Source organism: Theobroma cacao, chromosome 2 (assembly GCF_000208745.1).
Source record: "Theobroma cacao cultivar B97-61/B2 chromosome 2, Criollo_cocoa_genome_V2, whole genome shotgun sequence".
Classification (NCBI taxonomy): domain Eukaryota; kingdom Viridiplantae; phylum Streptophyta; class Magnoliopsida; order Malvales; family Malvaceae; genus Theobroma; species Theobroma cacao.
The window spans coordinates 40,746,674-40,770,981 of record NC_030851.1 but is presented as its reverse complement, the minus strand read 5'-3'; the positions used below and the strand labels follow the sequence as shown (position 1 = coordinate 40,770,981).

At 35.0% G+C, this 24,308-nt stretch overlaps 4 protein-coding genes and 1 long non-coding RNA gene across 5 annotated transcripts; 2 read left to right on the top strand and 3 right to left on the bottom strand.

The window, feature by feature from the left end:
• On the top strand, positions 288 to 1,474 carry LOC18610518 (protein PLANT CADMIUM RESISTANCE 11). The gene is made up of 4 exons (XM_007046213.2): positions 288 to 583; positions 688 to 759; positions 870 to 1,082; positions 1,276 to 1,474. The coding sequence occupies exons 1-4, from the start codon at positions 334 to 336 to the stop codon at positions 1,350 to 1,352; spliced, it is 612 nt and encodes a 203-aa protein (XP_007046275.2). The 5' UTR covers positions 288 to 333; the 3' UTR covers positions 1,353 to 1,474.
• On the top strand, positions 3,605 to 5,132 carry LOC18610517 (probable carboxylesterase 6). Its single transcript, XM_018114696.1, has one exon. The coding sequence runs from the start codon at positions 3,961 to 3,963 to the stop codon at positions 4,972 to 4,974; it is 1,014 nt and encodes a 337-aa protein (XP_017970185.1). The 5' UTR covers positions 3,605 to 3,960; the 3' UTR covers positions 4,975 to 5,132.
• On the bottom strand, positions 6,858 to 7,640 carry LOC108660753. Its single transcript, XR_001926427.1, has 2 exons — positions 7,330 to 7,640; positions 6,858 to 7,228 (listed from the first exon to the last, which is right to left on the bottom strand). It is a non-coding gene; the product is annotated as an uncharacterized LOC108660753 (long non-coding RNA).
• Positions 9,028 to 17,375, bottom strand: LOC18610516 (serine/threonine-protein phosphatase 2A 65 kDa regulatory subunit A beta isoform). The gene is made up of 13 exons (XM_018116437.1): positions 17,317 to 17,375; positions 16,334 to 16,766; positions 15,216 to 15,462; positions 14,260 to 14,372; positions 12,512 to 12,591; positions 12,148 to 12,289; positions 11,931 to 12,011; positions 11,550 to 11,654; positions 11,064 to 11,246; positions 10,239 to 10,331; positions 9,647 to 9,786; positions 9,490 to 9,556; positions 9,028 to 9,367 (listed from the first exon to the last, which is right to left on the bottom strand). Exons 2-13 carry the CDS (start codon positions 16,724 to 16,726, stop codon positions 9,248 to 9,250), a joined length of 1,764 nt encoding a protein of 587 aa, XP_017971926.1. The 5' UTR covers positions 16,727 to 16,766; positions 17,317 to 17,375; the 3' UTR covers positions 9,028 to 9,247.
• Positions 18,781 to 23,184, bottom strand: LOC18610515 (aluminum-activated malate transporter 4). The gene is made up of 7 exons (XM_007046209.2): positions 22,661 to 23,184; positions 22,186 to 22,551; positions 21,935 to 22,072; positions 21,574 to 21,843; positions 21,296 to 21,432; positions 21,052 to 21,198; positions 18,781 to 19,431 (listed from the first exon to the last, which is right to left on the bottom strand). The coding sequence occupies exons 2-7, from the start codon at positions 22,547 to 22,549 to the stop codon at positions 18,781 to 18,783; spliced, it is 1,707 nt and encodes a 568-aa protein (XP_007046271.2). The 5' UTR covers positions 22,550 to 22,551; positions 22,661 to 23,184.

The following is a 24,308-nucleotide window of genomic DNA, read 5'->3' as shown; positions in this document are numbered from 1 at the left end:
GACCAAGAATAAATAATGAGGTCACTTGGCTGACCAAATTGATTTTTATTTTATAACGGAATATGTGCATAATAGATTGTTCTTTCTATCCATTTTTCATGCATGACAGATTAATTTATAAGTTATTTCAATGGTGTTCATGGACTATCTTTCTATTTATTTATTTGAACGTAATTTTCCATCAAATCAATAATTATAATGCTTTAACGGTTTCCCAACTGTTTTTCTTTGAAACGACATGTTCCTCCTCAATGCAATATTAATTTGGAAAACCAAACACTTTTGAACATAGGAACCAATTCTTCGATCTTTCCCTGTCACTTGATAAACATAATGTATACTCCTAGTTCCATGGAGTTTGGAAAAGAGTCACCATTTCCGACACCCACAGCGCCTCCATATCCACCATCGCCTCCGGTAGCGTCCCTTCCTTCTCACGTGGAGCATTCAACGGTTACAACCACTGGTCTACCATTGAACAAAACTAAGCCATCGAATCCTCCAACTGCTCCTAATCCAGATTCTCATTCTCCAGTACCATGGTCCACTGGCCTTTGTGATTGTTGCGACGATTGTAACAGTTGTAAGTTACACTTTGATCATGGCCTCTTCGATTTAAAAATTGGTTGAATATGATTGAATTTTATATTTCTTTGACAAAATTACTAATCTGATTGAATATGGCAGGTTGCTTGACTTGTTGGTGTCCATGTGTAACATTTGGTCGAATTGCAGAAATAGTTGACAGAGGATCTACCTGTAATTTTTTTTGTAAAAAAATAGAAATTACTCTTTTAATCACGCAGAATTTCCCTTTAATTGCCAACAAATTATAAGTTTTTTAATCCAAAAATGGTGTGTTGGTGCAGCATGTGGAGTGAGCGGAGCACTTTACATGTTGATACTGTGTGTGACGGGTTGCTCCTGCTTGTACTCATGCTTCTATCGATCCAAGTTGAGAGGGCAATATTTCTTGAAGGAGAGCCCTTGCACCGATTGCTGTATCCATTGTTGCTGTGAAGAATGTGCACTGTGCCAAGAGTACAGAGAGCTCAAAAATCGCGGTTTCGACATGTCGATAAGTCTGTATATACATTTAGAGATCAAATATCTTCTTTATCCGACTCTCAGAAATCAATAAAAAGACATGAACTACTCACAAATGACATAATTTTGAGTTAAACTCATTATTAGATTGTGAGAGTCGGACCAGTAATGAATATGTTTTGTGTTTACTTTGATTTATTTTTTATTTTGTTTATGATGATGGCATAGGGTGGCATGGAAACATGGAAAGGAAGAAACGAATGTCTGCATTGCCTCCATCAATACAAGTCGGCATGTTTCGATAGAGCTAATAACTAATGAAGGATTTGATTTAATTTTAGTTATTTTTCATTTTTTTTCCTGTTAATCTACACTGTATACAAATATCGTCAAACCTTAGCATGCATGAACCACATTCTAACTAAGTAATTTCCCACTTTCTGTCATTGTTTTTCCATCGTTTGATATTTCTTAATCTCTCTCTAAGCCCATAAATTTCAAAAGGCCGACGTAAGGCAGCAAATTGTTAACAAGAAAAGTGGGTAGGTGTGCAAACAGAGTACCAGCGAGACTTATGTATGGTTTATCTAAGTTTTTCCAATTGATATAATAACTTCTGGACGATAATTTACACTGTTCTATTACTTAATGATTGATGTTATCAAATTACTACTATTAAGAATGAATATATATATATATATATATATACTTCATGGGGCAAGGCTGGAGAGAAAGAAGAACCTATGAAAATTGGCATCCCTGACTCCGTGACCTAAAGCCAAGAGGGGATTATTTAAAATATATATAAAAAAAACAATAATAAAATAAAACATTCTAGAAATTAAGGATTCAAATTGTTGGCATTGAAGAATTTGAATATTCGGATTGTATTTTTTTTATTTTTTCTACATGGATAATTGGTGATAATTATTCTATTGTTCCATGCCACGTGAACATCACCTGATTTTCTTTTTCTTTTTCTTTCTTATCTACTTTGAGGTACAGTGTAAGTAGTCTAAAAAGAACAAAGGGAAATGCAAATGTTTGAAGAATAATTAAAGGATAGCTGCCCATTTGCATGTACTTAAAAAGATTTCATCCTCACCAATATCTTAATTGCACTGTCTTTTGTTTCTCTCTTCTTTTTTCTTCCCCATATATACTTGGAATCAATTATTGAGGAAACAAACACATCAAAAAACAGAAACAGATCAAGGCTCAATGGCAGAGATCTTCGTTACTTTAGTTTTTATTAATTTTTATCCGAACTTTTGACTCAATGATAAATGTGTATGTATAAAATTTAGCCCCGAGCTTTATTAGGTAGGCTCTTTGTCGTTTGTATTCATACAAACATAACTATATATTGAATATTGAGATTACTTTATAAATGAGATATTTTTGACCATTTGAAAACACCCAATTCAATGGCCATGCATGAATGTGAATCAATGACACCATGACTATCCTAAGCCCTTATCGACAAAACTAAAGTACCTTTTCGCCTATGAAAAAAAAGTCCATTAGTTGAACAGCATTTTCCATGGTAGTCCATTAGTTATCATCTAGATATTCTTTCCTTTTTGTATACATAATCTCTAATTAGTTCAAAAATTGTTCATATCACTTATAATAATTTTTATTATAAATCCTAAAAATTGTTCAATAATGTGAATAATTTATAGTAAGAGGATTATTAGTGTGATCATTAATTACCTCGAGCTCACCTAAATTCTCCAATCTATATACTTAGAATTTTATGATTAAGACTTTTCCAATCCTAAAGGTTCACATGTCTGTCAGTCAGTGGCAGAGAAATTGAGAATGGCTTCTCCCCTAATTTGATAGAAAAATGACTCAAACAGTACTTTGAAAAGATGGTATTGGGAGGCCACCTATAAAGTTTGGGGCAGCGGTGTTTTGACGCCACTACATGTCTTGTCTCTCAAATCGTCAACATTATCAGGCCACATATTCTAAAGCGAAAGTTTTTTCCACTGCTGCAAAACTATCTGATACAATGTATAATGCTTGAATATCTCTTCCTAATTCTTCAGACTTAGGCCTTTAATTTATGGAAAATTATACGTCCAGAACGCAGGTTGACAGAAGAAAGAGAGACCCTTCGAAGTACAGAAATTTATTGTACACGGAATCTCAACTTTTGTCGGTCTATCAGTGAACGAGTGAGTTGAGTTAATCTTTCTTGAAATGTGAGGAAGGAAACTGAAACGTAAGATCTAAAAGATTCAACCTGGTCAGCATGATGAATATCTTAATCCCTGAATTGTGGCATAAGTTCAATGTTTTTGTTATTTGTCATACATCAGTGGGGATGGCGGCTTTAAGGCTATTGCAATGGTAGTGGAGATGAGATAAGCGGAATTACCTAGAGGCTAGAGGGTTCTAAACTTGAAAAAACTAATCATAGTTAAAGCCTGGACCTCGTGGAGAGCTTGAGAAACGTGTATGACCAAATTTAAAAGTCAGACCTCCAGGGCCTCGATTGACTTCTTAGTATTTTAATCTTGAGGGAAGACCTCTTTTTTCATAACTCAAAAATGTCATGTTAATTTTTCCTTTGCAATCAGGCCGACCAAAATTTGCTCCGACATGACAGTGGACCATAATAAAAACTTAAACCCATCAAAGCCTCAAAGTGCTTGACAACAAAGATCAAAGGCATAACCACAATAATTCAGGCAAAACGCTAGACCCCCCTACCTTGATTCCATGTGAAGACATGTGGCTTCTACCCAATTGCCCACTTGGCAGCCAAGGATATTCTGAGCACCTCTCTTTCTCTATGTCCTTTCGTCGTAGCTTCCTATATAAGCTGTCTTAAGCAACCGTAGTATTCCAATCTCTGATTAGCTTGTTTAATTTGATTTTCATTCTATGTGAAGAAGAAGAATGGCTACCATTGCTGTGGATCATCAAAGTCTAGGCATGCAGATAGGGAGAGGCTCGAATCAACATGGTGCTGTGGTAGAAGAGATTCCAGGGCTGATCAAAGTGTCCAAAGATGGACATGTGGAAAGACCACAAATCGTTCCGAATGTTAGCACTGCATTGGCTCCAGAGCTTGGTGTGACATCGAAAGACATGGTTATTGACGAGTTCACAAATGTTTGGGCACGTTTTTATGTCCCCAAGTCCAATCGGAAGCTCCCTTTGGTCGTTTACTTCCATGGGGGAGGGTTCTGTGTCGGCTCAGCTGCTTGGAGTTGCTACCACGAGTTTCTAGCAAAGCTAGCAGCCAAAGCTGGTTGCTTGATCATGTCTGTTAACTATCGTTTAGCCCCAGAAAACCCTCTTCCTGCTGCTTATGAAGATGGGTTCAAGTGTCTTACGTGGTTAAAACAGGAAGCATGGAATGGATCCGGTGAATGGTGGTCAAACCACTGCAATTTCTCTAGCGTCTTCTTAGCCGGTGACAGCGCCGGTGCCAATATCGCCCACAATGTGGCCGCAAGACTTGGCTCTCACAACCCATACCCTTTAACTCTCAATGGTACTATCTTAATACAACCCTTTGTCGGAGGAGAAACACGTACGAATTCCGAAAGGAATATGGTCCAATCGCCTCGCTCTGCCCTCAGCCTAGCAGCTTCGGATACATATTGGCGATTAGCTTTGCCATGTGGCTCCAACCGTGACCATCCATGGTGCAATCCTTTGGGAAAAGGGTCAGCAAAAATGGAGGAGATGAGGCTCTTGCCCACCCTAGTGTGCGTATCAGAGATGGATATATTGAAAGACAGGAACCTGGAGTTCTGCACTGCCTTGGGTAGAGCAGGGAAGAAGGTGGAGCATGTGTTGTATGGAGGTGTTGGTCATGCATTTCAGGTCCTTAGCAAGTCTCAGCTCTCACAAACTCGAACCCATGAAATGATTGGCCATATCAAGGCCTTCATCTGTCAGTGATTATGATCTTCCTTATATTTTGATTTTCCAAACATCTAAGTGTAGTTTGTGTGTCATAGGCAAAAGCTAGTGCTAAGGAAAAGTGAAATGTACATCCCTAAATTCAGAAATTCCGTGTATAGACAAGTGTAATTCAATTTATATCTCTAGTTTGTTAAGTGGTGGAAAGGGTCCCTTTTTTTTGTCATTTGATTGATTGATATGCGCTTCCGTATATAGAGCAATAAGAACAGCAAAGAGAGGCCTATGCACTGTAATGGCCACTAACATATAGTTTTCTCTAGAGTGGACCCTAACTCCATATATAACTCCTTCCAATCCTTCAAAAGATCTTGAAAATTATGAAAACTCTTTCATTAAATAGATACCGTGCTTAATTTTACTACAGGTGTTTTCTTTAGAGAAGTTAGTCATTTTACCCATTTTTTATAAAAAACAGAATAGACAAAAATGATTTGTGAGTTGCGATGTGTTGATTTTGATCTTATATTATTTTTGTTTACGTTTTTATATTGTGATTTTGAATATGTGAAAAAAAAAAATTCCAAGATTTGTATTTTTTTTACATGACATCTGTATTTCTCTTACATGACATCTTTGCTCGGGGGCTTTCTTCCAATGAATGTTACCAAAGGAAGACTAAAATTTAAGTACTTGTTTATATAATTAAACATATATTATAAATTATATGCATGGTTGGAAGTTATTTTCGTTATTTGAAAAGTTAGTCCAAATTTCTCTTTTAAAATAATTAAAATAAGTAATTAATTTGTATAGAAGTGTTCTATTTGTTCTTTTTTTGTGAGTAATAGATGGAAATAGTTATTCTTCATGGCAAAAAATGTAACTCGTCTTACCCATTGGACATGGAGAAACTCCCTACTTACCCAAAAAGTGGATTTATTTCAATTGGTCATTATTGTCTTAAGGTTATCTGCCTACTAGAAACCTTTTGACTTGTGCATTATAGGCAATGGCATCTGCCCCATTGTTGCAATGAGACTTAGAGGAAACCATCGAACATGGCCATTGGCCCCCACACTGATCTGATTGCTATTTGGAATCAGCTTAATGCTCAAGGATTTCATCAATGGAACTCGACAAGTTGCCTGGACTTCGATGCTTGGGATATGGAACCATCCTTTGTAGGGGATTCCCCTGGAATATATTTTCTTCTTGATAATATATACCAAACTTGAAGCGAATCATCACTAAAGTAAAGCACTAACATCAAACAGGGATCGTCTCCTAGCTTCTAATGGTTTTTCTCAAGCTTACCACGGATGTCTGTTTGGGCAATTTAGGGTGAAGCTGGTATTCAAGTATTTGGCTTATTGATTATAAAAATTAGGGTGAAACTGGTGCAGAAGCATAATCAGACATCAAAAATGGGAAGTTTATTGCTTCTTTCTCACCTAAGTTAGGCGCCTCATGAAGTCTTGGTGTTGAGTTATTATGAACTAATAATTACTCTAAATACAATAATTGGAAAGATAACAAGCAAAATAATAAAACCTTCATTAAAAGAGAGTAAGATCTTGTAGTGCAATTTACTCGAAATTACTCATGCAAACCATACATAATATAAATCTTTTGTCTATTATAGACAAGTAGTAAAGATTCAATATACAATGGTATAAACTAATACATATATGTAAAAAAAATTAAAAAAAACTTAAACAATAAAAAAGTTTCCGAATTATACTCATTTATGAATTAAACCCTTATTTTTTTATCGAACTAATCTTTTGATTTGTATCCGCACAAATCTTTAACCTTAATATAAAAAATTTGACAATCCTCGAACTTAATATCAACCGATTTAACATTAATTGATACGTGATCGTATCAAATATCACAATCTTGACAAAAGATTTTTCGAGTGTAATGAAATTTTAAAATATATTAATAAACTCAATCGTCGATGTCTACCAAGTGGTAGGGTGACAAGTATTTATTACCATAAAAATTAAAAAGAAAATGACATATTGATCACCTTAAAAATAGAAAGGAAAGTACCATGTCATTCAAAAGTCTAAACTTGTCTCGAGTCTAGGGTTTGAGAATAACCATAATTTGTCCGACTGTCCAAATATGGGGAGGTTGTATATACACTTTTGAAGGAAAGGTACCACAACAACCCTAAACCTTTGTTAAGGTCCGAGGTCGAGGTTCTTGACAACCTCGTTGTTGGTACCTTCATGTTTTCCTTCATGCCTTGATATTCTTGCTCAAATGAATGTTCCATGTATATCTAACATGTCCAAAAGAAATGATCTATAAGTATATTTTCAAAGAGACAAGATCAAGATTACTTTTATATATGTAAATAAAGATGATGATGATGATGAGTACCTGTCGAATTTCAGAACAAATTAATATCGTTTGGGATTTCTTGTTGTTCTTCATCTTGGGTTGCTTCTATATTATTGACGGAATTAAATCTGTCGATAAAATTCCGTCGACAATTATCGATGGAATAGCATGTATTTCTTGCAAGGAAATGACGAAGGGACTGTCATTATGAGTTCACGAATGAATTAATATTTCATTGTGGTAGGTCTTCTATATTTATGTATATTTATAATTATTTATGGTAATGAATAGAGAGCTTTGGTGGTTGGGCTAAATGTGGCTGAGCCACCAGTCCAAGGTGACAAATGCTTCAACCACCAAAATAAAAGCCTTCAGTAGCACTCGCCTTTGTCAATGAAGACTTCTTATTTTAGTGTATTTTATATCAAAATTTGATATTTTTTTAGAAGTTTAATATTTAATGTTTTTTTAGATGGAGTAAAGTTATTTAAATGTACTATTTTACAAAATTATATAAACTATACATTAAATACATTTTCTTTTTACGACATAAATATACAACATTTTAATAAATCAATGTCTATAAATATAAGTTACAATTAATGTTTTATTAAACGAGAAAGAAATTATGTTCGGTCCGTTGATTCCTGATTAACCACTTGATACATAATTACATGAACTGATTGGCAACTAAAAATTCCCTCAATAATTTGATTTGAAATTTGGCAAACAAAAATTTTAAAAAACTATTTAAAAAAAATAGTAGATTTTTTTTAATTGAGAAAAAAAGATTCGAATCTTATTCTTTAAATAAGAAATTCATGTACTAATGTCAAATGCTCAAATGTTCAAAAAAAAAAAAAGTAAGATAATACACATGCTGTGACAAGTACGTGTGGTCTGCTGCCAGTTGACAAACTTAGCTCCAAATATTTATTACACTTAGGCAAAATCATTCCCGAGTTCAACTTGATGTCTTATTACTTTTCAATTTCAATATCGTACTTATAAGTAGAAACGTAGGTATTCTTTTTTCAATTTTATAAAAAAAATTTTTATTAGTGTTTTTGCATACATACGATGTTTTCAATTTAAAATTTAAACTCGAGATCTAAAGTTTAAATTTTAACTGTTATTTATATTTTTAAAATACATAATTTAGTATTTTTTTTTAAAAAAAAAAGGCATACTAAAATTTTACATACTCGAAGATTTATTTTGTTATTTTCTCATAGGAGAAAACAAACACTTTCTTTTTTATTCAAACTCCAAAGTTCAAATTATTCTTTTACATAACAGACTAGTCTTTTTGTATGGAGTTTAGGCACAACTTCCTTTCAAATTCAAATGCCCCCCAGCACAGCAATACAAATTGAGATTCACATGGTGGTCGCCACTCCGCAGCACAGCTGAACCTCATTTTTCATTTCTCTTTTTATATGCAACAAAATCAAAGCACTATTCTGTTTTTTTTCTCTACGAGAAATCAGAAGAGGTATGTTTCTAATCTTTTAGTTGGCCCAAGGCTAACACGTACCAATCACTAGGTGTCCGTGGGTTGGGCCGGGTCAAGTTTGGGTTAAGTCCATCGGACCTACCTTTTAAAGTCAAACCGAAGCTCAATCCGGCTGACTTTTTTAATTATTATTTTATACTTAGACTTTTAAATAGATTGTAGGAAAAAACTATAATATTAAAAGAAATAAGAAACCAAAAAAAAAAAAAATCAATAGAATATAAACAACAAAAATCACATATATAAAAAATTAATTAGGGATATGCCTCTCAAGCTTGAGCACATTTTCAGTAGCCAAAAAAAGCTTGAGCATATGGTCAGCCACAATGATACAACAAAGCTACCAATCAGAGCATTAGGAAAGAGAAAACCAACCTAATGAGGAAGAATAAAGTACCTCCGGTGACGAGGTCGTTGATGATTGGGTGAAACAGGTCTATCCTAGCTGGACATCATGACATGGTCGATAGACTGAAGTGCTTGGTTAGCGAAATAGCGGACATCAACATCTGGGTCCTCGCTGAGCTCCACCAAGCATGGACGGATTGTCTTCTCCACCACCTAGGGCAACAAACGGTAGGCCAGTGCAAACCAATTAGAAAAGAAAAAGGTGGAAACAAGATGGGGGAAAACATACAAAAGGGAAAAAGGTGGGAAAGTATGATCGAAATCGGAATACTTACAGACTGATCAACTATGGGAATGAGAGACTGCAAAACCTTTGCCACATTAAACTTAATGTTGGGGACCCTGCAGAAAGCAAAAATGCGGTCTGTCAATTATGGATCGCTCTGATCAGAATACTAAACTTTTCCCATTGATTTTGCAAATTTTGCAAACCTGTCCTTTGATGCATTGATGACGACTGGCAACAGTTTAGAACATGTTATTTCTGACTCCATAATAGGAGCCAGGAGAGAAATGGCACGTAGAATGGTCATCCGATACAGATAGTGCGAATTGTTAACCATCTCTAATACCTGCTCAGGAAAGACCCTGACTTCCATGTTAAACAAAACTGTAAACTGAATAATAAGTAAATTAAACAGGGCAAAACAAATACCAAAACACAATGCAAAGGTCAAACAAAATGACAAGAACATATGCATCGGGATTATCAACAAGCCAAAGGATGAAAAAACTATTCAAAAATCCACACGAAAGTTATCAAATCATTTCTCACTAAAACAAAGTGTGTTAGTGCACAGCATAAAAGAAAAAAGGTCAGTACAGACCTAGCAGGACTTTGTGCAAAAACTATGTAAAGCATAACTGCCACTCACAATTCTCATAAAAACTAAGCAAAGCTTGAACGACTAGCACAAACATCTATTTACTTTCAGCAGTAAAACTGTTATGGTTTTTCTTCTTTCACTTTACTATTCATTTTCTTTTTTTTACTGAAGATCAATTGTAAAATTATTGGACAGACCTGTGGAATAATGTGCTGCATAGCCCATTCTGGGCCAAATTCTTCAGCAAGACGCTTTAAATTGTTAGCAGCTGCATCTCGAATAGAATAAACCTGCAATAATACCATGCAAAATAGAGCTTGGATTAAAATCATATCATTTTTTGCCATCAGGAAGTAAATATTAACAATGCAGTGAGCAAAGTCTTCACATATTAAAAATAGACTTTTAGAAGTTTACTCCCTCCTTGCCAGCAATATAGTCCTTCCGCTATCTAGCTGCCCTAAATATGTTCCCCTTTCAACATACAGGCTGCTCATAGCCTCCTATATTATAGTACAAATCACAAGCCAAAAGCATTCTGAAATAACTAAGGATAAATACAGAACTAAACCAACGAAAGATATGGATGGATTTACTACACTTTTTTTTGAACTCATACATTATCAAACCAGACAATCTTAGAAGGGCAGAATATTTCATAATTAATAAACAGTATCAGGAATCCCATCGTTTAATTATTTAAAAATTTAAATTTTCTTATCCCATCATGAAGCCTTCCATAGCAATATAACCTGAAGATCCCATTTTGGGTCTTTTCTCAATGCATAGTCCCCAAAAATATCAGTCTACTTAAAGCAAATATTAAACAATCAAGAGAGAAACATACATATACATAAAAGGTTCTAAGGAGATTAAATTAAAAACAAAAGAAAATAAGATATAAAAACATAAAGAGTACAGAAAAATGCAAACAAAACATTTGTATGCAAGGGCGAATACAGAAAAGCAACAAGTCCTTTAAACTTATAGCTATTACACAGGCAAGATAGGAAGGCACCAACCTTATCCTGCATCCATTGCATGCAAAGGGCACCAAGTTTATCATCAAAAAACCCAACACCCAACTGACTTGCCAATAATGGTATATACTCAATTATTGCAAGCCGAACCCTCCAATGTCTATCCTCTGCAAGCTCAACAATGGCTGGTAATAAGGATTGGGACAATAGATCAATTCCAATAACCTGCCAGAAAAAGTTTATTTAACAACTTGAAAGCTGCTTAAGAGAATGCAGTTAACTTGAATATAATGGTTACACATAGAATGCACCGATAGCATGTACACCAAATAATAAGTTGTGATTAAAACTTAATTCTATTCACTGTTAGTAGCCACTTCTGAGACCCTGATGCCATTTTGCTTCAACTGTTTTTGTTTGTTTGATAAAAGTTGCAATCTCAAGCAAAAGCCAAACAACTAAGGTAGCAAAAAATAAGCAGATCAGCACACACAGAAAACAGCGGTGAAGCTTTAAATGGTGCCAAACCTGATTAACTTGATCAAGCTTGCTGATTATGTTGAGGCGCACATCAGGAAATTCATCCTTCAGAAGGGAGAGAAATATTGGAAGAAGCTGCTCGATAGTTGCATCCTGCAAGGACCATCAGATGAAGTTCAATAATCCCATAAAAGCAATTTAAACCAGTATCTTGATGCATCCAGCAAGAACATTGAGAAATCAACTAAAACAAACACAACTTAACAATAACAATAAAAAGACCTCATATCAGCCCAAATCCACTTGTAGGAGAAAATTTATGTTGCTACTTTTTTGTAAAATCAATCATTTCTAGCTTGTATCAGCATAAAATGAACCTTGAATTTTTCTTGCATACTTCCTCATCGAGGAATTACTTTATGTTCTTACCTTACCAAGGACAGGAGCCATTCCCATTATAACTGAAGCCAAAGCAGAGCGGACATGTTGGGAAGAATCTGATGACAGGTCCTGCAAAGGGCGTTTGCAATGCATCGAGATGAGTAGATGACCAATATTAAACATCACTTGAAACAAATACAAGTTTCTTCTCTAACATAAAGTCATACAGGATCAGAAGCTTCTAAGTAATCATAAACGTCTGTACCTTCACACAAGGAAGAATGTGTTGGATTGCAAGCTCTGGACTCAAAATTCGACAAAATTTAGTTACTTTCCCGGCAGCTGCTATGCGGACTTCAGCCTCATTATCACGAAGTAACCGCACATATGCAGGCACCAAGTCCGTCCTTAAACATAAATAAAATGTTACAAACAAAGACCACCTCAGGTTAGTGTGACTAATAATCAAGAGAAAATAACATAAAGAATCATAATTACTGGCCAAAACACAATAAAAACCCTCTGAACCATTGATCACGTAACCTTGTAAGATAGTGATACATATGGTTACATCCTCGTTTGGTAAGGGGCAAAAGTCAATCTATATAGCATCAGCAATAAATAAATACCTAGTAGGCTCTGGCCCCACAGCTTCACAAAGCTCATATAATTGATTTGCAACCATATAACGCACACGCCAAGATTTATCCTGTTAGATACAAGAAATAGAACAAATATAAGAGCATGTAGTATCAACAAAACTATTTTCAGGCTAAAGATGCCTGAAACCATTCATAGAAATTGTTTCATATGCTACAGAATACTCAGGACACCCAATAGCATTCCCTCCCCGACACCCTTTAAAAAAATGTTTAATAAATCATGAAAATAGATCAAATCAGCAGTATAACTACATGATAAATATTGCTAATACAATAGAATGAAGTCTTTTAGTCACTACTTAAAGACTGACTTCTAAACTTCCACCTCAACAAAAGTTAGTTAGGGCTAAAAATTTAATATACATAAACAGGCCCCATGTCTCCTCTTACAGTTTTGATCCATATCATCTTTGATCTGAGGCACATTAACTTGATCAACTCGAACAAACCCCTAAGTGGCACAAAAATCGGTTTCTATTGTTCCTCAAGGCATATAAATTAATTTATTTTGCATGATCAAACCAACTTAGCTGATTATTCTTGCATGTCCTTCCATGCTTCATTCTGACTAAATGAAGCTTTAAAGAAAAGGATATTGATCATGCCAAAACTTTCTTCAAATTCCAAACACCTTACTCTCAAAAGAGTGCCAGTATGCACTTCTAGGCCCTAGCAATTGACATCGTATTCCTACTCATTTAAAACATATTTTGAACCCAAATTCCTTAAGAACTTGTAACATCACTCCAGGCCATGGGGGAAATAACAGAATAGCACCCAAGAAACAATGAACTATGAGTGGGTGAACCCTGCAAGGCTTCTATAGGAGAACCCTTGTCATGGCTAAAGTATAGGCTTCAATACAGTCAAAAGTCAGTAAGGCTTTAAAGAAAATATTAGAATAACTAATAGCAGACTAACAATACAGTCAACACTAAAAATTCATCATGCCCGGTAATGTCCTTCCTCATAACCTCTATCGCATTCTTCTTTGACTTCCTCTCACTCTCTCGCACTACCTTTGCCAAATAAAGTCAGTTAGTCCCTCCATGGGCTGGTTTGGAGTGGACAGAAAGGTGGAAGGCAGCAGGGAAGGTTTCATTCATCCTTCCCTCTTCAAAGCTATTTTGATTTTTGAAAATCTCATGCTACCCTCATCTAACTTCGGATTATTTTAAAGGTAAGTACATAGGTGCAATCCCACCAATCTCATAACGTCATTCTCATTAGTTGTAAAACTCCAAAACTTTGTCTTCGATTAAATCAACTGGATAACTCTTGAATTACTTCTCCCCAATCTGTAAACAGTTTTCTCCTACTATTCCACAAACCTTCCATTTTTATTCAATATTTTTTTAAATTCCATCATTGACCAACCCTTTTACTCCACTAAGTCTTTGGCTTGTAGACAATCCCAAGTACAATTTCTGCCACTGGTGTTACCATGAACCATAGCTTATGTGTTTTGATTAAGATGCCCATAGATCATGCAAAACAACAAAAACTATTACATTACTACTAGAAAAAGTACAAATGACCAGCCACAAAACTATGCTAATACATGGCAACAATTAACACAAGGTTATCAACAGTTTAACTATTCCATAACACATGCCCTACTAAATTATCAGAAACAAAGACAAGCAAGAAACAAAATTGTAAATTCACAAAAAATTAATGTAAACGAGAGAAATATACATCAGCTATGCATATACCTGAGAGAAATTGACAATAACGGGGAGAATGTGTGCAACGCAATCCTGGGACTCTAACAACTTTCCAAGAGCAGCGCATCCCTCAACAGCCAATAATCGAACTGAATCTTGATCTGACATACAAATTTAATAAAAGCTTCTAGCGTAAATTCACAACAAATGAATGTAAGATATAAAAACAGTTCAGCTATTACTAATACTATTTTTATCACGAACCTATAATTGAACAATTCCTGCATAATAAATCCAAGATTCGTAAAATGTATTGAATTTGAAAATCAACACCCTGTTCTCATAATTGCAGGGTTTCTTTGGCCTTGGGTGTAAGACTAGCTATTAAACCTGTAAGTTATATAGTACCAATCTAATTGAGGAGACAATTAAAGTTCCCCTGGAATTAAAAGAGTATCTTCAAGAGAAGAGACATCTGGTCAATCTTCCAATACGCCAAAAGAAAGGCTCTAAGAAGATTTTTTTTTTCTTTTTTTGTTTATTGCCTAATTGAACAAACAGCACATTTGATCCATCTCAATATAAGAAGTTTGACATTTCTGCTGCTGAGACTTGTCTGCCAAGCTATCAGGTGTCTTCACCTATGCCCATACCCTTGCAGGTTGCAGCAGCCATGGGAAGATGACTAACCTTTTAGCTGTTGCTAGATTGACACCCAACAATATTCTACTTTTTTCAGCTAACACAAAATAACTTTGATGTAGAATGCTAAGAAGCCCTACATCAAATTTTCTATAAAACACTAGTCTATTTCCAAATAGAAAAACACTATCTAAGCTTACTACATTCCACTATTTAAGCAACAAATTCATTTACTTTAAACATGGAGAAGGGGCAGGGAAGGAGAAGAAGCACATAAAGCAGTATCCATCTGTGGATACATAATGTAACCAAACCTAACAAGTAGGGAGATTTTTAAATCAAGTCTTAAATATTCAAATTACCATCTTGTGTAAGATCCTCAAAGATTTGCATGATGTCAGCCTTCAAATGAGCAGATTCCACTGTTGCAGCAAATTTCCCCAGATTTGATGCGGCAGACCTCCTTACCATAGGCATGTCATCTTGACACAACTGATTGTATATTGACCGTAATTCTGTTTTCAACATCTCAGGGGCACTTGGATAAGCAATATGAAACAGCCCGCAAGCTGAAACTCGAGCTGTAAACCATTCACCAGCAGCCAGCCTCTGAAGATTTAAATATAAATTATAAAAAAATATCAAAAAACATGGCAGTTACTGAGAATAATGTGAATAAGAACTAGCATGACACATGAAAATAGAAGGAAACACATTCATGTAGGATGCAAATACAAGTAATGTCCGCATGCAAGTTACTCCAGTATATAAGATGAGATTGTTTTCCCTTTTCCCTTTCATTGTTATCCACTCTCTTTACCTTCTGTCCATGAATGTCTGCAAACATGCTTAAGAGAGGGGGAGGGAATAGAAGAAAACTTCTAACCAGAAGAATAGCAATATTAGCTGTAGATAGGTGTTTGATAACATTATAAAGTGTTAAAATTAACAGTTGTAGTGATTTGATCTTTTAAGCATGTTTGGTTGTGCAAGTAAATAATAATTGGAAAGGATATTTTTAAGTGACAAAGGGAAAGTATTGAATATGGATGAGCCTACTTCTTACTTAAGGCAAAATGCATTTATTCAGAACCATTTTAAAAACTTTTAATCACAAATCATGTTACTCCTTATTATTATTATTTAAATTTCCTTAGTATTATTGTTTAAATTGTCCTTCACATTAGCAATGTTTCACAAATAGTTAGTGTATTATGATCATAAAGCAGAAGTTGAAAGGCTTTTTAAAATTCATTGTATGCAGTTACTAAATAGCTTGCTTAACTAAATTCATCACCTCAATCTAAGACCTGTACCAAACAGTTTTTGGCATGTAATTAGCATCTAAGAAAACCTTAAAACTTTTTTCCACTGCTAAAACTTATAGTTGCATCAAAAACAGCAGCTAAATCTCACTAACGAGTAGGAAGAAATAGCTTTAAAACAAATAATAGAAAATTAAGAAAAAAAAATGTCTAACCTTGACTAGAGGAATAAACCATTCAACCAAGTCATTCTCCCTCATTTGAGACCCAATTCTACACAATGATTCGACAGCTTTGTCCCTCACACAGGTTTCCTCAACAGTGCAAAGGGTTTCCAAAGGTGGCAGCAAAACATGTGCATGCTCAACACCCCCAACATAGGGAATAAACACTCCCAACTCCTCAGCCATTGCAAGAAGCACCTCGTCATCGTCGTCATTGTTTTCACTCAGAAATGGAATTAATTCCTTCCTGGTTCGCTCTTCCCCAAGAGCACATGCAATCGTTGATAGCCTACGGATTGAGTTCAAACGTAGTTGAATGTCATCATTTTTTAGCTCATCTATAAGGACAGCTATTGGATACAACGGTTCTTCAGCCGTAGACATCCTAAATCGATTTCTGGCAGCTTCAATCGACTTGTTATATCTGCATGAGTACAGAAAAAAAAAACTGTAACCAATCATTAATCACGAGTCATGTCAAATTATATTATAACAGTGTTCATTTTTTATCCTTAAATATCATAATTCCATCCACAATACTTCTAACTATATTCATCGCATTCTTCTTCAAACTTCTCAGCAATAAAAACATATAAAATTTGATAAATAGATCAATTCCAAACAGCATGATCCAAAAGAGGCCCTAGAATTCAAATCCAGGAACTGAAAAAAAATGTTATAACGAAAAATAAACAAGAATGAAAAAAGAAATGCTGAAAACACCGATTCCAAGCTAAAATCCCACTGCCTTGTTTGGATTCCGAGGAGAAAAACAAAAACAAGGAGAACGGAATAGGAAATTTGAGAATTGAAAATACCAGGAACTGTAAGATCGGGAGAATCACAACATGAGAGTAACGGAGGTTGACACAAGTCAAAGATTAATAACTAAATAAATCAATATTTATTTATAATAATAAATTGAAAAATGTTAGAGAAGGGCGATAAAACTGAGAAATGGAAGCGGTTCTTACCGATCTCGAAGCCTTCCCGCCGGCCGTATCGCGAGAAAAAAGAAAGAACGAAAGAGAAATGAAATATGTTCGTTTGTATTTATTTATTGTTTTATTTGCAAATTTGAATTTTTTTTGTAATAGTTGGATTTCGAGGCCCATGATGATGGGCCTATTTGGATTGAAGGCCCACCATGTATTTGGTCAACGGTCAATGGGCTTAAATACGCAAAGGTTTTTGAGTAAGTTACATCTAGATCGCCCCTAATTTCAATTTTTTTCATATAACATTTTGTAATTTCATTTTTCTAGGTTAATAATCTGTTCCTCCATTTGCATCTTGAGAATAACTTCTCTATCCCTACAAAGGGTTAAACCATTAATTTTATTTAATAAATTAATAATTTAATCTTCTAACTGTAACAAAAGTTATCCACATAATGTTGATAAGAAAAAAAATCATGAGATATCATGTAAAAAAATTAAAATTATGAAGGATGGAGATAAAATATACTCCGTATTAATTTGACCTTCTATAAGATTCTTAATGTGATTCCTTTTGTGAATTTTGTAATTGATATGATAAACTTTTTAACTTGTTAACATTTTTATAATTTTAAATTCACTTAAATTTAAACATAATATCTAAAAAAATCTCTTTAAATATTCAAAAAAATTAAAATAAATTTTTATTTTTTTATTGTGTTGAATCAAATTTTTATATTTTTATTTTGAGTCAAATAAATATTTATGATTAATGATTGATTAGTCATTATTAGTTAAAATACTATTTATCATTTTATATCATATAACATTAATATAACATATTGACCTACTAAAATGGATGACGACGTGACATAATTATGTGTTTGACATGCTAATGTGACATAATTATGTCAGCTTTCATATCAATGTTACATGGATAAAAAATAATAAATTATATTTTAATTAATGATAATTAATTTATCATTAAAAGATTTATTTGACATCAAATGAAATTATAAAAATTTAATTAAATAGAATAAAAAAATAAGAGGTTTCTTTTTTTTATTTTCTTAACAGAGTTCAAGCTTCAGCTGAAATGAAATGAAAGAACACGTAGCAAAAAACATTAACTCTCTATCTCGCCGTATACTTTTATTACTATCAGAAAGGAAAGTATGTTGACAGAACCCAACTTGATCATCATCATTCATTTTACCCTTCTTTCAGTTTCTCATGTATTTACCTCTGAATTTTGATTGCTGTGCTTCACCATCAACAATATAAAGTAACAACTTCAAGAAAGAAGCTGATCAGAGCAATTTCGGTAGCTAGGCTCACCCCTTCACATGAAGGTTCTTCCCAACTGCATTACTGTATTTGTGTAGGCAAGCTACAAGAAAGCAGAAAACAATGTAAACCCTGACTTGTTTACTGTATTCGAATCAATTTAGTTCCATGGTTGAAGCCCAAAGTATGATCCTTGACCAAGTTTTCAAGAATTCAGTTCTTTGAGTGAAAGCAACTTCTTAGTCTGTTCCAAAAGCCTACCACCTCTTTTCCAGCTGGTTGGTCGATGGGTACCTTGAAATTTGCTTTCTCACTGAGTTCTTGAAATGCGTCGACAAGGTTTTGAAGCCTTGCAACAAACTCAATCAAGAGTGATGCAAATGTTGCTAAGGATAAAGAGCTAGCACTTTCATATATTTTGGATTCCTGTTGGCTCAGCAAGGCATCTGCAGTGAATGACAGACGCGGCCATGATGGTTTCTTGAGCATACTGTCTGAGGAAATTAAATCTGAAATGCGAGAGTCCATGCCCGTGTTTGGGTTCTGAACATCAAACATATCACTCAGGGATTTGATCACTTTGTTCTCATCATCTTTAACATCGATTATGCTCATCATAGGTTCTTCATATTCCTTGAACTGCGGTGCAGTTGCCCAGCTTTCTGAATTGACTAGAAGGTATGATTTTTCGTCTATCTTCATTTGCAAATCCTCTCCTGCCTCATGTATTTCCTTGAGTATCTCTGCAGAGCTTAACTTTTCCATCTTTTCAATCTTATCTCCAAGTTCACGCAGTACTTTAGCTCCTGCATTACCAACCCTCTGAAGCTCGCCGGCAAACACTTGTCTCTTCTCCGGTTGTGCCTGCAGGTACAAATTTACAAAATCTGATTATAGCTGTAAGGAAGTTGTCCAAAACTGTCAATAGCAAAATATGTGCTAGCACAAAGTTGTAGCTACAAGTGAAACAGCATTAGTCTTATGGCCGATTGGGATTCTTGTTGTAAGATTGAATACATTTTACCTTCTCGGCCAAAAAAAAAAAAAGGAGCATTAAGTGCAGCCTATGATGAACAGATCATTCAAATTTTCAAAAGATTAATCCATTGTCGATGAACAGTGTTGGCCAATACGTGCCAATGCACCATTGTAGCCGCAAAGGAAAGGAGACAGCTTTGATTTTGTGGCTAATTGGGATTCTTATGCAAGATTGCATCCTTCTTCCCTTCTTGTCAAAAAATGGAGTGTTAAGTGCAATCTACGGTAAAAAGAGTAATGCAGAGTTCAAAAGTCGAAACAGTCTCCCATTGTCCATGAATGTTGCTTGTGGCATCCTAACCACTGTCGCATTTTATATCAGAGGAAACTGCAAATCTTAGTTACACCTAATCTTTCCACTACAAGCCCCTGATTGCTAAGAGAAGTGAAAATAATTTCTAATAATGAGTACCACATGTTTGTTAGATTAGACTAAACCTTGAAACTTTTCAGGTTAAACCAATTAAAACTACAGGATGATACAGTGAAAATCTTCGGTTTGATTGTATCTCCATATGAACAGCCAAAGTCAATCATAGATCCTGCACCCTTGTTTGTGCCTATAAGCAGCTTCAATAAACCCCGATTTTCTGTCAGCATTAATGCGAAATGGCTCGTACAGATCAGAAACTTTACCAGCATAGCACAAACAAGTGAACATATTTAGCAGTAGATATCATGATACCCAAAACCAAGAGACTGTTACGAAGATTAGAGGTTTCTGCTCTGCTATCATCCTGGATATACAAGCACCTTTTATGCCCTTCAGGAACTGTTTTTCATTTACTATTAAACATCACCATTTTGCTTCTTATCATCAAGTTGAGGACATAAAATGATGAACGCCACTGTAATAGTTGAAATAAACAGGAAAAGTATGATAAAGGAAAGTTTGTATCACTGCATAACTGGAAAGCACATGATTGTGTTGGAAATTCCTAAGCTTTGCCAGATTGATGGGGTCTTGTGGTTTTCCTTTGATGAGGACCTATCATATACAAATAAGGGCCCGCAACAAGCACAGATTACGTTTCTGTTTAAAGTATATAACCCTTCTTCCGATTGCTTAATAACTCAATGAAGTGACAAACGATGAGCAATAAATTTATAGAAGGCAGTTTTTCTTGATATTAAACGAAACTATGGGCCCTTTACAGCTGTAGGATATGGGTGTCCACAACTCTGGCGTGGCATCCTAGAGAGGGAGGGAATCATAAACAAGTGACTTATGCTGGAGCCTGGAAGGCATAGTCTACCAACCTTGCTTACTACTTTGAAAAAGAGAGGTCTAGCAGAAGTCAAACAGAGAAGTTTGAAATATATACTTTATAAAAGGATCTGCTAAAAATGTGGTAAAGCTATAATCTCTGCGGATCTTTCAATAAATATACCAGGGGATTGAAAATGTTGCTATTTGAAACAATGCAATGAGATAGGTCTTCTCACCTGAATTTCTGAAAGTATGCACCCATGCATTGCCATCACCATGAAAGCACAATGCCTCAGTGCACCGCTTACTTTGACATAATTTCTCCAAGGGTAGTTGAATGTTCTGTAAGGACCGTGTGGAGGCTCCCATAAGGCAAAATCTAGCTGGAAAAAGACAATGGTACTAAAAATAAATGAACAATTCCTTCATTCTTGGCCTGATAATGAAGACAGGATGGAAATCTGACATAAGAGAACATACCAGAGATTCCTCCTGGCTTGAAGACTGCACAACTGATCTATAAGCACTATACAATGGATCATCAGATGCTTGGTATGTAAGAATTTTGGAAGGGATCCTCTCATATTCAACACATTGCAGGTATCCATTAACACAGCCTAGAAAACAAAAATCAAGGGTATGAACCAAGCAAGTCATCACAGTAAGTAGTAAAACTTCAAAAAGGAAAAAACTGATAATTTGACAAAGAAACTACTCAAGCAGTTCTCAGAAAAGCATAAAATAGAGCTGGATCAAACCTTCCAACGAAGTAGCAACACTCTTGAAATTTTTAACCACCAATTTATGTAAATCCTCCCCTGACCATATGGGGTATATACATATATTTACAACCAAGCAAATGCCAGCACCAATCCCAATAAGCAACAATCGATAAAAAGCAGTGTCGAAGAAGGTTCTTGTGTTGTTTCCAGACACCAGTACGATACAATATGTCAACAAGAATACCCGAAAACCATATTCATATGTCTTCATGGGAGGGTACAATTTCGCATAACTTGCACAAAATCCTAAACCAGAAGGAATTTAAGGGTTATAAAAGCAGAATGAAACTTCTCATGTGGAATTATAGTTCATACTATTAGCTGCTAGAACTCCAACCTGCTATGAAAATGCTAATCACAATGATAACTTCTTCAAACTTTCCAGCCAATATTGATAATTCTGCAATGCCTAAAGCAAGGGCTCCAGCAGAGAAAGTCCCCAAAGCTCGATTGAATCCTTTGTTAAGAGTTGCACCTACAATAGAGAAAGTGATTTCATCACCACAGTCCATGAACAAAAGCAAAGAAAAAAGTCAAGTCACAAATTTTGGATTGCCAGAAATGGGGCATGAATATTGAAGCAAATACCGACGCTGAATTCGAAAACCACGACAACAGTAAGAATTGCCCATATCGAGTATTGACTAGCATTCCTTAGAGGCTCTTTGAAAAATATAAGCAGTGATACCATAGCTAGCGAAAAGCCCATTTTCGCAGCGAAAAAGACCTTCCGAGGATCTGATTGACCCATTTCATATAACTTGACAGAGCTTTCTTGCAAACCATCCCAGAATTTATTAATTGAATCAGAACACGATCGAAAACACCTGCATTTAACTCCATCCTCACTACCATCAGAGCTGTTCAAACCGAATTCCGAATACCCTTTCCTTGAAAGCAATCTTTCTTTACTCTCATCGGTTGAACTCCGCAGAAAAGACCTCCCTGCCATCTCTGCATCAACATACAACAGAACGAAAAATACAATCAGAAACAGTAATTCAGAAGACCCCACAAATCTTTTTTCTTTTCTTAATCATAAATCGAACTTCTTCAAACATACCTGGTAAAGGGTGAGTAACAGATCAGATGAAAGTTATTGATGGAACTACAATTCCGAAGAAGATACGAGTCTATACATCTAGATTCCAGAGAGACAACGAAGGTGGTGGGAGGTGGGAATCTTTCATACGATGTCGTTTGCTTACGTGACGATGCTATACATGGAAGCTTGAAAAGTAGTTGGCAATTGTCACAAGAACGGGAAAGATGTAAACAACTATCCAAATTCAGGAGAGAGGCTTGGACTGGTAGGAGAGATCATCAGGTTTCCTAATCATCATTCCCTCCACGCGTCACCCGCCACTTGGTTTCAATTAAATAATTTTAGTTGAATAAATTGTTGACTTTGAGAGAAGCCCGTCGGACCTCAAAAAACCATTACCCCCACCTTCTCCCTTCCCCTGCTTTTGTTTTTTCATTATCTGCAAAATAACAGCTTGAACGTAAACACAGCACATTCAAGGGAAGACTTTCAATCTACGGAAAATGATTTTCTGTTTCATGCTTGGCATCATTGAAGAAAGTGACACTCACCATGTTGAACAAATTATTAGAAAGATAAGAACAAATTGTCTCCGCTCGTCTTTTGTTTTACTTTGTGGCGAGCAATGGGTTACTTTTCTCCTCTGCTATATATCAGTTGGAACTGTTCCTTTCTTTGTCGGTTTCGAGATTGGTTTTTCGTCCTTAATCATGCGAGGATTAACAAGGATTATTACCAATAAAATTGGGTGGAATCCGATCTAAATCAGATTCATGCGACTTCCTTTAATCTGTTCCATGTTCGTAATTACAATCACTGCCCTGACCCGCATGTCCTTATGCTTTATTTTATTGCATAATCGAGATTTGACACCTGGTGTGGGGTCTGAACTCTGAACTACTATCTCATCTAGTCTGGTCTAGAAAATAAAAATGGCATGGGGTCATTGACCATACCTGTCTTGAACTTGAAAGCATCACTTTCATCCTCCTCAGAAACCAAGATGCCTGCAGGTAAATGATTACTGGAAGAAATGAAGAAATTCCATGGTGGTTTAGCTTTTCTTTACTGAGATTTTCAGAGAGTATTTACTTATATATCAGATTCTGAAAAACAGAATTGCTCCTTCCGAACTTCAATAGACGATCTCTGCCTAATCCAGCCGCATCACAGATCATACCACTATTTGCTAATGGCTTGCTACCATGTGAATGAATATAACCAATCCATAACGAAGACAAAGTATGTTCAGAAGCAAACAAATTTGAGACAATTGGTTTTTTTTGCTCTTAATTATAATTTTTTTACAGAAAAAAGGTATAATATTCAAAAAAAAAGTTTATAAATTATTTTTAAAAAATCAAATAAATTATTATTTCAATTGTATTTAATTAAGTTTATTTTTTTTATTTTAAATCAAATAAATATTTATAATTAAAATAAAAAGTGAAAATATCAAATGATAATGTCATTATACTACATCAACGTATAACGTTATTATCATGATATATCAATATACTGCGTGGCAACGAATAACATGTTACATTTTATTTGATTTGAAATAAAAATAGAAGAATTTAATTTACATAATAAAAAAATAAAAATTTATTTAAATTTTTTTAATAGTTTAAAGATTTTTTTAAATATTATACCTAAAAAAATATGT

Coding starts and splice junctions, on each gene's coding strand:
- LOC18610515 (XM_007046209.2), bottom strand. CDS start 22,549: ATGGCAGGGAGGTCTTTTCTGCGGAGTTCAACCGATGAGAGTAAAGAA. Junction 22,073..22,185: donor GGTTTTCGAATTCAGCGTCG/GTATTTGCTTCA, acceptor TCTCTATTGTAG/GTGCAACTCTTAACAAAGGA. Junction 21,433..21,573: donor TGTTGCTACTTCGTTGGAAG/GTTTGATCCAGC, acceptor TTTGTTTTCTAG/GCTGTGTTAATGGATACCTG.
- LOC18610518 (XM_007046213.2), top strand. CDS start 334: ATGTATACTCCTAGTTCCATGGAGTTTGGAAAAGAGTCACCATTTCCG. Junction 584..687: donor TTGCGACGATTGTAACAGTT/GTAAGTTACACT, acceptor TGAATATGGCAG/GTTGCTTGACTTGTTGGTGT. Junction 760..869: donor AGTTGACAGAGGATCTACCT/GTAATTTTTTTT, acceptor GTGTTGGTGCAG/CATGTGGAGTGAGCGGAGCA.
- LOC18610516 (XM_018116437.1), bottom strand. CDS start 16,726: ATGTCTACGGCTGAAGAACCGTTGTATCCAATAGCTGTCCTTATAGAT. Junction 14,373..15,215: donor TGAGGATCTTACACAAGATG/GTAATTTGAATA, acceptor TTTGTATGTCAG/ATCAAGATTCAGTTCGATTA. Junction 11,247..11,549: donor AGCTTGATCAAGTTAATCAG/GTTTGGCACCAT, acceptor TTTTTCTGGCAG/GTTATTGGAATTGATCTATT.
- LOC18610517 (XM_018114696.1), top strand. CDS start 3,961: ATGGCTACCATTGCTGTGGATCATCAAAGTCTAGGCATGCAGATAGGG.